This window comes from Thunnus maccoyii, chromosome 23, assembly GCF_910596095.1.
Source record: "Thunnus maccoyii chromosome 23, fThuMac1.1, whole genome shotgun sequence".
Lineage (NCBI taxonomy): Eukaryota > Metazoa > Chordata > Actinopteri > Scombriformes > Scombridae > Thunnus > Thunnus maccoyii.
The window spans coordinates 14,307,430-14,326,008 of record NC_056555.1 but is presented as its reverse complement, the minus strand read 5'-3'; the positions used below and the strand labels follow the sequence as shown (position 1 = coordinate 14,326,008).

General features: G+C 41.5%; 1 protein-coding gene across 5 annotated transcripts in view; it reads left to right on the top strand.

Annotated features, from left to right (window-relative positions):
- The window catches only part of plxna4 (plexin A4), a 240,020-nt gene that overhangs the window by 140,440 nt on the left and 81,001 nt on the right, over nucleotides 1-18,579 (top strand). For 4 of the 5 annotated variants that reach the window (XM_042403692.1, XM_042403693.1, XM_042403694.1 and 1 more), the window contains 2 exons: nucleotides 2,154-2,282; nucleotides 15,800-15,900. In XM_042403692.1, the coding sequence (XP_042259626.1) occupies nucleotides 2,154-2,282; nucleotides 15,800-15,900 (230 nt within the window). Of the gene's footprint in view, nucleotides 1-2,153; nucleotides 2,283-15,799; nucleotides 15,901-18,579 lie in introns of those variants that run through there. The other variant, XR_006094002.1, reaches the window with a different exon arrangement.

Here is an 18,579-nt window from a genome sequence, read left to right as displayed (position 1 = left end):
ACCTGCTGTGTTGATATAAAAATACGGGGTAAAATTGCTATTAAATCTCTTTTATATGTTCCAATTATTGCACAAATAGGTCTGCCCTGTACAACCTGATTTAAATCAGTCTTTTTCCCTTGCGTGTTCCCCTTCAGTCCCAGTGTGACTAAACCAGCCAGCGACGCATGCTTGAGGACATGCTGTGCTCTCCCTGGTGGCTCATTTGTTTTGTTGGTGGTCAGATTGAGGGATAATATACAGGAGCTTCCTCTTGAAGCCCCTGTGCTCCCTGGTGACTGTGGATCTGTCCCAACACAATAAAACTCTACATTCAGAAACTGCCATAGACTGTCTGCCCTTTAACTCTGTTCAGCAATTGGCTCCACACTTCTCTAATATGCAGTGGGGGTAAGCTGATACACACACGTTTTTGCATACATGCACACACACACACACACACACACACACACATAATGTGTGCTGCACACAAATGCACAGTGCCTCAAATTAACCCACCCTATCGGGCAGATTAGATAACTTCACCCGCTGAATCTGGCCCTGGCTTGTGTAGAAGTTTCTTCCTACCTTCCTACCTTCCCTCACTTCTTTCTCTACCTCCTATTCGCCTTCTGTTCTTTTCTGTGCAACTGACCCAAGCACACACAATAGTTCCCAGTGAAAGTGTGTGAAGCTTTGATACACATAACTCGAGGTCCCTAGAGATCAAGATCACTACAGAAGCTAAGCAGGAGGCAGGGCGAGAGAGGAAGAATGACTGAGAAAAAAAGAAGGAGAGAGAGCAGGGTGAAATCAGGGTGAAAGACAGTGCCTGTTTTAAAGAAATGTCATGTTGTGAAACTAGATATCAGTAGAAGCAGCAGGAGTAGCGCAGGATTTAAACTGCACCCTGTGTACTTAGGTTTCTCTCTTTGCTGTACAGTAGCTTGTTTAAACAAAGACAACAAAAAGTGCCATGGGATGGTAGCAGAGGATTGGATTCATTTGTTTCTGTAATAATGAAGGATAAAGTGAAGGTGGGTTGGACTGTCATTCAGTCAGTAGCTTATTCTTGTTTCTCAAAAACTGAAAGATAACCAGTTTTGTTTTCAGTGAGTACAGCACAAGTTCACCAAAGGGTTTAGTTTACCTGCCCAGAACAATTACGGCTTTTTGACCTACAGTGACTGTAGCTTTAGGCAGGCCGGTTGAAAGGTATTTTTAATGATATGCTGACAGAGAGAACACAGAGAGTATGTTGTCATCAGCGTATTGTAATTAATCATGAAGTGACTCACCTGCCTGCTCGACCATCTGTTTCCTGTCCAATTATCTTCCGACTGCCTGTTACCTGTGAACCCTTAAGTGCTGAAGAGCGCAAAGAACTACCAAGAGTCATCACAACTTTAACAAGACTTGCTTCACACCTGTCCACAAGCCCACACAGGCCTGTGTTTATGTGTGTGAGCGTATATTCTAATGAGTGCTGAAAGTCGCTTGGGTAGGTATGTGTCAGAGTGTGTTTCTGGGAAATTACAGCCAGAGGACCACATTTAGAAAGGATAATTTGGAACATACCCCTGTGCATGTGCGCCTGTGTGTGTGTGCGTGTTTGAGTGAGTGACTATGTAAGCAGATGTTCGGGCACAACCCAGAACACTTCCATCACACTACCAAGTGTGTGTGGGGATCTATTCCATGCACTTTATGCTGAGTAAACACACCTAGGGGCCCACAAACCACACCTCTTGCCTAGATGCCTAATTACCGTAATCACTTTTGAATGGCTGAGAAGAGAGAAAGACGAGCTTCACAGATACAACACAGAAAGCCATGATGCATGAAAGAATCCTAAGGCAATATGCAGTAGATTGTCAATTTTGCCAATAATAATTTTTAAAAGTACATTTTCAATGATACCTTTGCGCCTAATTGCACACTTTGTTGCCCTAGACACCACCTTGGTTCCATTGCCTAGTCCTTCATTGTGGAGGGCACTATTACCAATCCTCTTTGTCACTCTGCTGCTGTTTTTTGAACTTTTCTTCATATCGGTGTTATATTTTTTAACCCTGTCATTTACTCATTCTATTTTATTTACACAATAACTTGTGAATAAATAAATTATGCATGTTAAATATGTTAAATCTTTATGTCCTTCTGTGTTTTTCCAGATCCGGGTAGACGGTTCCTCTCGTGCTTTGCAGTATGAGACGGTGCAGGCAGTGGAAAATGGACCCATCCTCAGAGACATGGCCTTCTCCTCTGATCACCACTACCTCTATGTCATGTCTGAGACCCAGGTCAGACACACAGACGCACATACACACTATCAAAAGCCCTCCTGCTAGGTTAATATCATAACCACTGGCATTTATCATTTTCTTATGTCACTGGGTAAAATAACCTTTGGTGTGGCATAGAGGATTTCATTACATCCAGGCTGGAGGAGAGAAAAGGATTAGATGGACTGTTGGATGCTATGGCCATGTCTTTTTATAGAAACTGACTGTGAGGATAGAGCTGGAGTGAATAAACGTGTTGAATTATGGGGAGAGTGGAGAGTGGTCTTAGTCCACTTGTGTGTGTGTGTGTGTGTGTGTTCTGTGCACAGACAGATTCACACACACACACACAATCTCTCTTAGTGCCTTTGATGACATGGAATGTGGAGCGAAATAGCAGCACTCTGTGTAATGGACACAGACACAGAGAGACTGTGAATACCTCTATCAGAGGCAAAACCTCGCTAAAATAGCATCATGGATAGTCTATAACACACACGCTGTGTTCACACAAATGCGAAAACACACACACAGGCCTATGACTCACTGTGTTAAGTATTCACCTTCCCTTTATATGACACACAAAAACACACACAACCGCGAGCATGTAGTTGCATTATGTCTTATACATAAGTAGTGTCGGGCAATATATGTGGAAGAATGCTCAGTTATGCATATGTTGAGTCAAACATCATTAGGATAAATAGTGCATTAGTAGGTTTTTTTTCTGACCCTGACACAGACAGTGCCTTTTTAAAGTCATCTAATGACTGAACATAAGTTAGGTGAAGTTAAACATCATCATTTGATGGATGCCTAGTCCTTTTTTGTCCTTAGTCCTCTGCAAAATCATTTCAGCTGTTAATTGTGCTTACAGGGAAATAAGTCCAACTGAGTCCTTATCCTGAAAGTTAATTCATCATCACAGAAACAGTAAATGCACAGACGTGGTACCATTCAATGGCAAACATTCTCTTTTCCACGATGCAGTGTTAAAGGGTTAATTATCAGATCATTGAGGCCAAATCAGACCACCAGTTGAAGAACCCATGGTGGATCTCTTTCACTCTAGTCTAGCTCATTGTCCATTATTAATGCAACTGTTAGAAATAATATTGCAAAAGCTCTGAAGTACAGATGATGTGCACATCATTCCCTCTCTCCCTCCTCTTTATCTCCCGTCACCCTTAATCACAGAAGGCCATTGCCATTTTGTTGGCAGCGATAGCCTAGTTACCCCTGCATATTGTCTGCAGCTTCCAGAGGATTATAGACCTCACTGGCACCATGACACAGCCAGTATTTACTAATGTGTAGTGCAATGTTTGTGTGTGTGTGTGTGTGTGTGTGTAAACGCATGCTCATTTTAAGTGCCCAGATTATTGTGATAACACGTTTAAATATCAGACAGACTGAGTTGAAGGTGCCCTTTCAAATGCAGCTCTCATCGCCTCTCCTGAGATCTCAGTCAGTCCATCTGCAGAGAGAGAGCGAGAGAGAATGCGAGGGAGAGACACAAGTGAGCAGAATAAGGGCATTTAGGATCCTATTTTGTCATGGCATCCAATTACCACTCTTGCAAATCTGTTAACCAGCAGAATTTTGTTTTCTCCCTTTTGGATTGCAGTGCATGTAATTGGGCTTACAGAAGATATCACAGAATAACAAATGAATTATTAGGAATACTTAATTTTCATTTCTTCCCATTATGTTAGATTCCTTTATGTCTTGGTATTATCACCCAACATCATGTTACTAATTTAGCATTTTTAATTTGCATGCCAATTAGCTTATATTGAAAAAAAAACAACTAAGTGAGTTTTTTCTGTCTAATAGTGGTCCTTTGTGTGTGTGTGTGTGTGTGTGTGTGTGTGTGTGTGTGTGTGGCCTTCCTAGTAATTAGTCTATTAGCCTAGTTAGAGAACTGACCTCCACTAACTGTTTAGGAGAAACATCTGGGAATTACGATGCACACAAATATAGAAATCAGTTAATGAACACAACATATGTACACACAGAACACACAAAAATATACGCATAAACCCAGTGCACACACAAACACACTGCTACAGTGCTGAACGGTTTATAGTGAGACTGAGAATGAATGAATGAAACTCAAAGAATGAGACTTTTGCTGAGCCATGAAAACCCCTTTTGATGTTTGTTGCCTAAACAATTCATAGTAATTGTGACTGACACTGATATTTTTCTTATTTCACTGCAATACGTTCATGTGCTTTAGAGTCAGTAGATTTTGTAGAGTCTATCAGTTACACTGTAATTGTGATTCTTCATGCAGATTCAGACAGCCATTGTATATAAAAAAAAACACTTATTTTTTACTGCCAGTTCCTGTACTGACTGACTGTTAAACACAAAACTGTTTCTAAATGTCTGCAGTGACTAAAAGAGATGAGCTCAAATTGCTTCATCTCAAAGGAAGAGAACATGTAGCAACAATATCAGGGGTTGTTTCTACAAAAACTCAATTCTTGAAGGTAAACTGTAAGCAGAATTGTTCGCTGTCACACTGTTGCCTCAAGTCAAAACAAGTTCTATTAAATGTCAAAGGGGGTCACAGAATGTAAATACAAAAAAGATAGATACTAACATGATCCATTTTACATGTAGGCACTTGTAATTAACAAAGAGTCACCCATATATTAAATTTGCCCAACTTACCAGTCATTAATTTGCTATTGGTCCTGAGACAGATATCATATTCTGAAACAGTTATCCCCCTATACCCATAAGATAATCAGTATCCCTATATAAATATCATCTTGAATTTCTTGTTTTCTTTTTGTTGCCCTCACACAGACAAGCCAAGTTCAAAGGTCATATTGTGGTCACCCTTACATGCAGGAGTTTTGAATTGCAGTACTGCTTGCTGGATCAGTAGTTTCGAGTAACACAGACACACACACACACACACACACACACACACCTTCCCGATTCCCAGTGGTGGCAAACGCTATTAAAGCAGCCCGAGCTGGTCGATAGCAGGCCACCTGCTGTTTCTGGGGCCTGGGACCCATACACTCAGAGTGTGATAGATGGAATGAGGGAGAAATACAGAGAGAGGAAACATGATAGAAAGACAGAAGTGAACGGGGCCCACAACAGGAGGTTGAGAACAGAGCTGGTCGATACAGCTCCTCTCCTGCTGTTCTAAGACAGCCTTGAAACCCTCCCCTGCAGATTGGTGATGCCAGGTCTGGGGTGGATCAAGAGACAGATCCCCTCCGAATCTTGCCTGTCTTCCCCAGGTCAGTGTAAGATTCCAGTAAGGACAGCAAGGGTCAGAAGGAGAGAGGGTGAGAGATGGACAGAGAAAGGGTACTAAAAGTATGTAGTCATAAAGAAGTTACAGGTGTCCAGCAGGTTTTATATTTCAGTGTAAGGAGGCTGCATGCTGGGACTCTTCTGGAGGCGAGTGTACTTCTCAAATATAATATTTTATTTATATATATATTTATATAAATATATAAATCTACAGTAAGGACTACAGAGAACCCATATTAAGACAACAATAACTAATTGGTCAGTTTGAGTTGCTTGATTTCTGCGGTTGATAATGAAGTTGATAATAAAGTTGATGACAACAACTTGGAGGAACTTGAAGAAAGGCTCAGTTATCTTCTCTTTTTCATTAACGCTAAATAAATGCAAACCTTGTCTTCACTGCAATCATCCCTCTCAATCACAAAGTGAATTGAAGAAAGTAAACATAATTACTTCAACCACATAACAATTGCCTGGCTCAGTGATTCTTTATCCCTCTCAGTAGCTAGAAAAAATTGTATTTTGTGATTATTGCTAGCGAAGCCATTTTAAGTGCAAAGTTTCCTACCATCACTATCTCAAAGTGAATGAAAGAATGTAAACATAACTGTTTGGGTCTATAATGAATGATAAGGCATGACACATTACTATGAATTACTAATTAAATTACATTCAGGTTGGACCACTGCAACACCTTGACAGAGACGTATAAATTCAGCTTTAAGGAGGGGGGTCATGTTGAGAGTCACACTGTACTCTGCTTGTCTGTGTCACATTATACACTCAATAGAGAGGGAAACTAGCCAAATACTAACACAAACACATTCCAATGCAGCATTGTATACTGCAAAAATTATTCAGATCCAAGTCATTATATTCTCCCACAGTTTTCATTTTCTCATCCTTTTATTTAACTTTTCTTTCATCCCTGCAACATCTCTTTTTCCCCTTTCTTTCTTTCCTCAATCCTGTGAATATGTCATCTTTTGTTTAGTTTGCTTTTCTTTCAGGATTATACATCTTTGGTCTTACAAACTCTATTCATTTCTAAGGGGATTTGTAAAGTGAATGAGGATTCATCCTTTTGTGTTCCTTGCTCCTCTGTCTTCATCTCCTTTCCCTCCATCTTTGTTCCATTTCTAACCATCTCACACTACCCATTATCATTTTTACCCAACTACATCCCCCCAGTCCTCCATTCCTCCATTTTTTTCCCACTGTTCCTCACTAGCGGAGTAATCTGTCATCCCTACCCTCTCATTAATTCAGTGATTGGCTGTCTTCTAATTGGAAATTTCACTCCCTCTCTCACTGTATCTCTCTCCCTTATACGCACACACACACTCACACACATGCTGTACACACGTTGTCTTATTACTGGGTTAAATAGATGTTCTGGTATAAAGAGGACAGTCAGATTATAGAATGTGCTGTTATTATGGATGTTAGAGTTGCAGTTTGAGTGACAGGGGCAGGTCAATCTCACTGTTAATATGAGCTGGTACTGTAGTCCACTGTGTTACCATCCTGTTAACACTGCTTCATCTGTCAGCCACAACGAGGACATCTGAGTAGAATGAATGAGGTGGAGATGGAGGTGGTGGTGGTGGTGGAGGAGGAGGAGGTTGGGGGGTCATTTCACTGTCAGTTCAGTGTTTAAATTAACAGCACAAATCACACACTAACTGAGCATGCCATTTTAATAGGTGCATAAACCTATTGTAGAGAGAAAAACATCTCTTGAAGTGTGGAATGGGAAGTTAGCCCAAAGGTTATTGCATGAGGTAGAGTTTTAGTCTAAGTTCTTTCTTGTCAAGCTTCAACAAATAAAGATTGTCATTCCAAAATAGAAAACATTAACATATAATATAATGAAGACCTCAAATTTCCATTTTCAATGGCATCACTATTGTGTAAGATACAGCAATAATCCATAGTTGTTACATTGTTGTTTTTTTTTTGCAAAAAGAGGACCATTGATTAATTTATGTATCTAGTTACATTAATCCTTCAAGTTTGCCAAAAATTGTTTTTGTGGCATCTTTGCTCTAAATACATAGACTCATGAATATGCATTTCAAAACAACTAAACAGATATATCTTTGAATACACAATGTCCGATGTTATCCACAAATATCTACAGCAGGCTCCAGATGTCTGAGACAGACCTTTGGACCCTACTGTATGCAGAATGTTGTACGAGTCAAATTAAATGAAATGAAACTTTTTTTTTTGGACCCAATCATGAGAAAGTAATTTAAATGAACCAGGATTTGCTGTGTCCTCTGCAGACTCAGTATGATTTTGATAGCAGAGCACATTACTCAGCGGCTGGCTGTGCTGAAACTTGACATGGGTTCCAGGGCATTTTGGAGCAGCCCAAGCTGTTTTTGTTGTGTCTTAGTCATTCAATCCATCCTCTAATGTTCCCATAGCCATATCATCAACCTCCAGCAACCCAGAAAACACATCAACTTATCCTGCTAGCAACTAATTAGTCAGTCAGTGGCTAGATCTTCCTACATGGCTTTAATGCTTAAGTTTTTCTCTTTTTTTCAACATATACTGAGGCTTTCACATTCAGCATATAAACTGTTGCTGGAAAGTGCTGTGACTGCCACACTCATGGTACTAAATTATTTATATTCAGCGTAGCAAATGCAGATCTGTAAGTGTGAATTATTGAAAATGTGTACTATAGTGGGGTGAGATCGTTCAAAGTCAAATGCTTTTTTTTCTGTTTTGAACCCCCCGAGGGAAATCCGACAAGCCAATTTGTGGAAGTATCGCGTCTTCGCATCTCATCAAAGATGTTTAATACCAGCATCCTTTAATTTCTATCAGCGGGGGAACTTTTTACCACATCCCTTACAGTGTGGCTTCCTCACCCCTCTAGTGTGTGGCTGTGAGTTATGAAGGTGTTTAGATGTGCATATTATGTTGTGTCCCAGTTATAGCTGCAGGCTGCTGTGGTCTAAAAAATGCTAAGCAGGCCCAGTTGATTCTGATTTTGTATTAACAAGAGGAAAAGATCTAAGTGGCTTTGAAAGAGGGTTCATTGTTGGGGCACGGATGGCAGGAGCTTCAGTCACAAAGACTGCTCAACTGGCTGGTGTTTCAATAGCAGCAGTGACTAAAGTGACGTCTGCATTTAGATCTATGGGAAAGACATCAATAAACAGGGTCAGAAATTATGATTGACAGCGCACATTTGATGAGCATGATGCTTGTGCATTAGTGCGATATGTAAGGAAAAACAGAAGAGCAACTCTTCATCAGGTGACTGAGAATGTCAATGCAGGACATGATCAGACTGTGTCAGCAAGAACAGTCCGTCGACAATTACAGAGAGATATTATAGTAGGGTTGCAGTGCATAAATCCCTCCTAACAAAGGTGAATGCACATTTGAGAGTTTAGTGGTGAAAAAAAACATAGGCACTGGTCTACAGATATGTGGAGAAATGGGATATGGTCAGATGAGTCATCCTTCATCATATTGTCAGCAAGTGCGTGAGTGCATGTATGAAATGGGCTTTAGACTGCGCTCTCCACCACCATCATCAAAACATCAGGGAATACCCTTTGGGAGAATGGTGTTCATCCCTCCAGTAGAGTTCCAGAGAATTGTAGAATCAATGCCAAGGTTCATTGAAGCTGTTCTGGCAGCACATTCTGGCCCAACACCTTACTAAGACACTTTATGTTGTTTTTTCCTTTAATTTGTCATCCGTCTGTATGTTGCAGCCATTGCTGCCTGACACACTTCTGAAAAATGTCAACAAAGTGGGGCAGACAAGGTTGGCTCACTCAAAGTCCCTTTTGAAGTTTTACCTCTCTCTTTCTCACTCTTGTATTCTCTTGCTGCCTCTCTGTATATTCTGGAGTCTTGTATTCCTCTATCTTTCCCTACTGCAGATAGTTGTGAATGCACTAACACATTATTCTATATAACAGACAGACACTGTCTAAATTTTGTCATTCATGCAAGTCATCATCACCATCCTCTGTCACTACCTTGGCTGTTGGAAACAGTCCAAACTGTGCACTGTGTCAGCATAATACAGGCTGAATTTTTACCCAGGCTATGCCCAGAGGGCAAGATGATGTAGATTGTGCAGAATTGTTTGTATGTGTGTGGTTAAACCTTTTGCACCTGCCAATGGGAGACAAGGGCTAAATGCAAATCCTGTTTTTGCATCCAAGGGTCAAACCTCACCCCACACCTTAAATGCACTTTCGCTTGACATCTATCATGTCTTCAGCATGGTTCCAGCACTGAGGACTGACAGTATAATGGGACAACATTAGCATGATGTTAGGGCAAGTTGTTTGGTGTGAATTTTATTGTTACTGAGCTTAGCATACTTCAGCTTTTGGTTGCTTATTTGGTAAGCATACTAAATAAGCAAATGGTAAAAAATATATAGAGTTTGCCTCATACTCATGCAGGACATTTTAATCTGTAAACTACAATTGGTAAACTGCCTTAAGCTTGTTTAAGTGCTCTCTATATCCGGGGGTTTTACTGTCTTTTGAATGGAAAGATAAGTGAAAATGATTGATTGTATCCGAGTCGTTTGTAATGTGCTGACAATCGTGACAGCGCAATGGATGGCTTTCTCGTTTGACCTCTGAGAACGTCAAATGAAAACAATATTGCACCCGCAGCCGCTGGCCCGCTCTGTTAACTGAGTTTATGATATAATACTGTTGGTTGGTGGTTGACGGATTGAGTGGTGCGTCAGCTGTGACGAGGCAGCCGGTCCTTGATATGTCCCTCGCTTCATTTGACTCCCACGTCAATCTCTCCTCCATCCTGCTGGAGAGGAGAGAGGTGGGACATCAGAGGACAGGAGGGAGGGGTGTGTGTGTGGGGGGGACCACCAGTAAATGATTGAAGGAGTTAATAACAGAATTAATTAATATTGAGTGATAGAGAAGAGAAAAGAATAAGATGACAGACCAGAATTTGAGAGGTAAAGTTGATAAGAAATAGATTGTTGTTATTCCACTTGCATTGATTAAACACTGACATTACCTTGAATAGATTAGAGTTTTAGGCACTAAAAACACTACATATGTCAGCATTAATAGACAAGGCTGGTGAAAATATGGTTGGTGATTGGTTGAGAGTGTCAGGCCTGTCTCCATTTCCAAGACATGCTGTTGTGATAACAGCAGGTTAGGAATTATTATTCATGCCCATTGTCATGGATATAAATAATGATTTCACTTTATCAGGCTTAATGATTGTAGCTGATTTGCTCGCAGTCATCAGCATAACTCGAGGATATTTAATTGGACACGAGTACTGCAGGCAGCAATATGTCTCGGTTACATGCACACAACATTGATTACTTACAACATGTTATTAAAAATGACCAAACAACACTACATTACTAACATTTAACCAAATTATATTATATTAATTTTTGCTTCCCATCCAGTTGTAATGATGCACTTTCAGCATCGTGCAAAAGTAATGAACAAACTCACACCAGGAAAGGAGAAAAAGACGAAGCTAACCTGGGGGAAGAAAAGAAAAGATAAGAGAAGTTCAGTGTGCCCTACAGGCTGTAAAGCAGGATTGGACTATCACTTTCATTTCTTTCTCTCTGTTCATTTGGAGTGGTGGAGTTTGGCTGCAGGTGGAATCTCTGTTTAATTACAAGTGGTGGGGGCAGGAAAGGAGTAGGATAAAGAGAGGAATAGAGATGAGGAAGAATTAGTTGATAATAAAAGTCTCTGCAGATTTAATAAATGATCACTTTCCCACTGCAGGTTGAATCGAAGGCCCCTGGCATTATGTAACGAGGAAGGCAGACCGAGAGAGAAAAAGACAGAGAGGGAAAAACAAAGTCAAGCTTCATCAATTCTACCTCAGTGTATAGTGATGGAGATCTTGAAGTGGAAATTCTGAGTACGATTAAAGTAAAGACTCTTCCTCCCTCTCCCCTTTTGACACCCATTTCTAAAGATACAATAGACACACACACTTACTGTATATGTATTGTACATATAATTTGATGCCTTTGTGCCACTACTGTAAATGATCAAGTACGTCTTCATCTCTCTCCCCACACATTAAGGCATCAAGTACTTCTGTGATCTCGGGCCTTTTTAAAAGCATGATTATATTCAGCAGCTTCCATCTCTCCCTATTGTGAAAGGAGGAAGAGTGCAGGGTGTAATGGCTGTCATTTGCTCACCTGAAACAGCAGGGAATTATAAATGCCATGCACCCCCATCCTTTGTATTTATCCCTGCTGATATGATAGCGCAGCCATAGTGAAGAGACAGTGAGGCGTAATGGTTGCCTCTCTGGCAAAGCCCACGAAGAAGATAGCATGAAATGAATGTGATATCGAGATGAGAGAGACAAGGGATGCACTGGATCGTTTAGCCACCAAATCCCTCAATTTTTTTGATAAAAGAGGGGACAAAACTGTTGCCGGCTTGAGCGCGCGCACGCGTGTGTGTGTGTGTGTATATGTGTCAGATAGAGAACGGAGGTTCTCGAGAGATGATGAATGTATGATCTTACACACCTCAGAGGGTCTGAGTGACAGAGACAGACAGACAGACAGAGACAGAGGGAGAATGAATGATATCAGGAAGCAAGCTCTGGAACAGAGGACCCACATTGGCACCCACTGCCTCTGCTGGGGTCTGAATATGGTGTGCGTGTGTGTGTGTGTGTGTGTGTGTGTGTGTGTGTTTTATCTGTTGAGAAAACCATTTCCACAGATGCAGGCATCTAAGGCCTCGATAGGCATCAGGAGGTCCTTTCCATTCTACAAAGTCTAAATCCGTGTGTGCTTTTAATATGTGTGTACATGTGGGTGGTGTGTGTATCGGCATATCTGCCACCGATGAAGTGTTAAATTATAAAGCGCTCAGATATGGTGGCATTGTTTGCTACAGTTCTGTCTGGGTGCTTAGCTTTTATGGTAGATCACGAGGTGACAAACCACTCGATGCAGTGACATGACTACGTAGATTACAAAAACGCACACACACGCACACAGGAAGATTGTAGTTTTATACACTCTTATGATAAGGCTTTGGCAGCTGAAATCCCTCCGCGGGCTAACACAATGGCCTTTCTCTTCAGTAACTAACAGGTTATTTTGCCAGAAGTGGGCTGAGTTAGCGGTGGATCTTAGGAGGAGCGGCAGGCTTGGTGGAGAGTGACAGGAAGGGAGGAAATCTATCAAGTGAGATGGAATGAGGATCAGTGTTGAGCTTGATCATGTGCGCACACACTTGCACAACTATCTCTCTCATTTCATCTCAAACTCATTCCCTTTATCTACCTAATGTAAATGCCTCTACACAGTAGGGAGGGCGAAACATACCAGCTGATCCCCCAAAACACGCACACATGCTGAACACACAAAGATGCACTTCCATTGTTTTTAATCTGTAATTGCATGCAGGTTTCCTCTTGACTTTGACAAGGAGATACACCCGCTCTGAATTCATTCAGTTGTGTGTGAATCTGTGTCAGTATGTGTGTGTGTTTTCACACATGTCTGTCTGAGCATGGTATTTATAGTGCTCAGAGAGATACATAAAAGTGACATAAATGTAGAAAGCAAGAGAGAGAAGGATGTAGCGGGGTGTTTTTTTTAGAGTATCTCCATCGTGCCAGTGTGTCAGTGTCTGCCATCAGTGACAGTACGTGCATCTCCGTGGTTCACATGCATCTATGTGAACACGTGTTGAAATATGACTTCTATAGTGAGTGTGTGCAAATGTGTAGCATTGATTTGGTGTGCTTTTATTTGAGAGAGAGAGAGAGAGAGAGAGGGGGGAAGAGACAGAGAGAGAGAGAGACTGTCAGGCAGAGATATGCTGTGTGATAGTCTGTGCTTCCAACAGAGAGAACTGCCTTCAGTGCCAGGCTGCGCTTCAGAGATACCACTATGCATAGGCATTTCTGATCTCTTGTTACATTCAGTCATGCCCTACATTGGATGGTTTAATTACGGCCCTTTTCACACTCTTAAATATAGAATTTAGTCAGTAAAATGTGCTGCAAAGACATGTATAATTGCATCACTTATGTCTGGAAAAAATGGATCCTCAGCACCTATTGGAGGTGGTGCACGGAAGCTGTGAGGTGATTTGCTGAATTGAAATCTACCTAGTTACATTAGTACCCATCATTACTGCCATAGTGTCTTTGAGCTCTAAATCCATATCTTCTCCAGCAAGCTGCACTGGTGCTGATCACATATTCTATGTGTGAACTTTCTTCATACTACAAAGTGATTTGCATTATTATTTCATGTACTGTATTTCATGCAAAGACAACCAGCTTGTAAATGCTTGTTCTCATTTTGCCTTCATCTGATTTGTTAGTATGTAGAGCTATGGCCAGTGGCTGTTTAATTGTACATTACACGTGTATTATTTGTACTTGGTAACTTTCAAATGTCGGGGTTCTTTCTGTTTAAGATGGTTTTCAAAATACCTTTTAGTTCAACATACTCAAGAATCTCTGGTATTTGGCAGAGGAAGGAGAAACATTTTTTCACCCCCTGCTCCAAAACTCCTATTTCAAGATTGAAATTCCAGTTAGTGTGCAGGCACACACACAAACACACACACAGAGCTTTACCCTCATCATAACCCAATATCAGTCCCACACTGATGATGTCGTCTCTCTTTCCTAGCTGTCATCGGTGAGCAGTGTGAGTGACAGCGGTCATCCACCAATGACGGCTCATTAATCAAAAGTGCCAGCAACACCTATTATTGCACCACACTGTTACCATGGAGTCAAGACGAGGGGGACGGCTGAGATCTACCCCAGCTTTGCCCCTTGCGCTCGGTCACTCAAGGCCCATGCCAATCAGTGCCAGTCAATGCCAGTTTGAATTGGCAGCGCTATATATCATAATAGACGGCCTGCTGTCCAATGTGGCCAAGTTTCCCATATGGAGCCAGTGGAGAAAGATGGAACCTGTCAGGCAGTAACATTTTCATGGAAATCTGTTCCGTTACAAATATATGCTATCAAAATACTTTGCATTCTACTTTACACATTATTTTGTTTGGTTCGGTCATTCCTCCATTTTTATAGTTAACGTGTATTGATGCTTAACATGTAGTTTTGGTCAAAGTCTCTCAGAAGGCAAATAATAATGCAGTAAAAAGCATATGTTGTGTATTGAGTTAAGGGTGTGACTATCGCTGTTCACCTCTCCAACTACACATCCTCTATGACCATACAATAGCTCATTGCAACAAGCTTATTCCTGTTCTGTAGAGTTTGTGTGGGAGTGTGATTGCACACTTTGTCCTTTTTTTTTCAACTCTCATCCAACGTTACATCCTCATCCTCTCCGGGACAACAGGAAGTCCACTTGAGCCCTGCAAGCTTGCTAATAACTTATTCGAAGAGTTGGGTCTCCAAGATCGTGTTAAGAACAAAGATAGACTGACTTCTGAGAGTTAACTTGAATGCATCAGTTTTGTGCAGAGGTGTTCATGATACTAACCATGCATGATCCCTGCATTGATTCGGCCAGCCGTCTTCTCTGTGGGGAAAAGCTAACAACCAACCCCTACTCTTCTTCTTCTTTGGTTTTTCAGTCGGCCTACAAACCAATGTTAAAGGTGCATGCCGCCACCTACTGTATCAGACTGTGTAACATCATGCTCTTAACAGAGGGGTCCCTTGTCATGTGTTTGTGAGAAAGAGAGAGAGAGTGAGAGTGGGGTGTGCAGCTCCAAAAATAGAAAATCAATATGTGGCGGGCAATGTTGATATTGTGGCGTGAATGTATGGGAAACCCTGAATTTATACTCCCTGTGCTCTTTTATTTTCACTCTACTAACAACTATTTTTGAGATCTTGTTTTACCTTTAAGGCATTAGGGTGTACATGAAATAGAAATTCATAATGCTTGTCTAACCTGAGGAGGGTTCTGTAAATCAGTGAATATTTGTGAAAGAACAGTGTATTGTGATGCCCCTGATCTGTTTATGTATTATCATAGATTCATCCTATATGTTTCTGTCACTCTTTCTAAAATGTTCAGATATTTGAAGCAAATGTGAACACTGACTTTCTCTAATACCTTAGAACAATATATTTCTCTTGCCTTTCTGATTCTCTCCGTCTTGTGGTGATGTTTTTCTTTTTGGAGCTTTTAGTTCATCTTAACTCTGTTCATAAACTTTGAATATCTGAATGACTGTGTTTAACCCTTGTTTTATCTTTTTTTTTTTTTTTAGCTGTCACGGGTGCCAGTGGAGGCCTGTGGTCAGTACTCAACCTGCAGTGAATGTCTTGGCTCAGGAGATCCCCACTGTGGCTGGTGTGTCCTGCACAACATGTAAGTACTGCTAGTACTTCCATAAACCTGAGCGCACACACTACAGAAACACCCACACAAATATACTCAAACACACATATGCATATCTGTACTTCTCTTTCTATCTCCGGGCAGATAGATAGTCATATTTTTCACTTCCTTCCAACTCATTCACTGAGTCTCCAATATGTTAGCATGGCAGTTGGGGGGGTGCTATGTTTGGGTTGTTAGTCTCCCCTACCTCCATGACGCTTGGGCCCATGCCCAGCACTCTATCCCTTGCAGCCCTTGAGCATTCAGGGACTTCTCTCGCCAACCCAGGCCAAGTCTCAGATTGCTTTCCTGGGGCTCGGCCTTGTGCCAGCGGCCCCCTTAGATCCATTACCAAACCTAACCACTGGCATTGTTTACCAGCCCTGAAACCAGAGCCTGGTGAGAGCACAGACATTGGTGGGCACTGCCAGGGCTCTGATGGGCACCGCACCAACCTTCAGGAGTTGACACGAGGAGCGTGATAGCTGCTGTTATTGTGGGAAACTGTTGAATGAGATCTTAGAGATGATCTCATTAACCACAATTCACTCACTCTCTGCTTTGCTAACCTGTTCTCTTTTCTGCATTTTCTTGATTTATCTATAAGCTTTTGTGTCTGTCTGTGTCATTTTCTCTCTCACACGCACACCCATGCACACACACAGATACACACAAATACACACACACACACACACATGCACGAACACACACACACACACAAACACACACACACACACCCCAGCTGTCAAACCCTTGTCCCTCAAGATTGGAGTGGGAGATAGTTCTTGCTGGGGGCAGGGAGATTTCCCACTCCACTGTAAATTGAAAATTGGTTTCTTGTGTTGGTGCTAGCCCTTGGGTAGAGTGTGTGTGTGTGTGTGTGTGTGTGTGTGTGTGTGCATGCGCGTGTGAGTGAGTGAGACTGAGTACATTTAGCACCTTCAAGTCTGCTGGAACTGAGAAGACATGGTGAGGGCAGAGAAGAAGTGTGACTGAGAGGAACATACAGACTGAAATCTAGAGAGGAAAGAAGACAGACAAGAAGGGAGATGGTGAGACAGTTGGATGGACAGAATAAGAGATGGATGGAGAGAGGTCAAAGGGTGAGAGGTGGTGAAGCAGACTAGTAAATTATAGAGACTATTAAATTCTGAGAAAGACAGAAAGAAAGAAAACTTCAGGATCATCATCCTAGATACAGAACAAACTTCTAAGAGAGAAGGGCTGTGAAACGGGAGCAAAATGTGATAAATTGTCAGAGATCTGCAAAAGGTCTTAGTGAGAATAAGAGTGAGTTTGTGTGCAGTAGAGTGAAGGAAGGAGAAATGGAGGGTATGTGTACGTTTGAGGTCTCCAGGGTAGAAAGTGCATTAGCAGACAGAGGACACAGTGATGGGTTATGGGTCACAAACCAGAGGATAGAGGCAAAGTCACACTTTTACACGCTCATGCACAAATGTGAAACGCATCAGTCCAGAGGTTTCATGTTTATCACAGTTCTTTGCTTTGAACTGCCTCTGAACTCCTCTCAATACACTCTGTACTTAATTGAATATTAGCTAGAAGAATCAGTGTAAAGAACAAATTAAGCACAACCAGTGAGCAGTAATTTTGCAGGTATTTGTCACTTGGATGCGCTTGCAGTTTAAATCAAATCTTAAGAGTGGTATACATATGAGTGCATGTAGGTTTCTGTGTGTCTGGGGGTATGTGTATTTGTACAAACCCATTAACACCCTGGACATCATCCCAGTCAGAGCAAATGGATGGCCACAGATTGGCCTGTCACACTTAGCCTGATAGGGCCGGCTCACCTGAGTTCACCCCTCTCTTTACACACATACACGCAAGGGCACATGCACACACACACCCTTCTTGATGGAGAATTAGTGTTAAGTCAAAAGCCAAAACGAGAATAGAGCCCAGAGAGAGAGAGAAAATAACCAAAAGGCCACTTTAGTCGATGTCAGGTGTCTAGGTGTTTGACCATCACAAGGGCAGAAAGGGAGATTACAGGTGTTGTGCGTGTAAGGTTGTGAGTGTGCGTGTGCACCAACATGCACACCGACTATCAGTTTGACACACAATTTTGCCTCTCCCTCACCCTTCTAGCACACATAGACACATACACATAAAATGCACAACCCAGTCTGATTGATTGACCACAGGTTTACCTTTCTCAAGGTCCCTCCTGCTCACCACTCTCCACCCTCAGCTTGTGAATTCTTAACAGGGTCTTGGTGTAACTGAACCCCCCTGAGTGCCACCTCCACCACGAGTGATGCCCCAGCTCTAATAACTCTTGCCTGTCATTATCTGATCTGTTCAAAGGTCCTAATCACAACCTGCTTTTTTATTTTATTAGTTTATTTAGTAAGTCAGCCTATAATAGGCCTCGGTTGCCACAGTAATGCTAGCATATAAACACATTTCTAAGATATTTTTTCTTTTAGTTAATTATGTTTGGGGGAAAAAATAACTGACAACAGTTAAACATTTGTCAAAATCTGAAGAGTTCTTAAGATCAGAAATATCACACAAAAGTCTTAGCTAATACACACAGTCGTATATTTGCTGCATCAACATGTCAATTATTTCCTACAGGGCAGTTTTGTCTGGTCTCTTCAGGATAATTGTAAAATAATTAGCTGTTTGGACACATAAAAA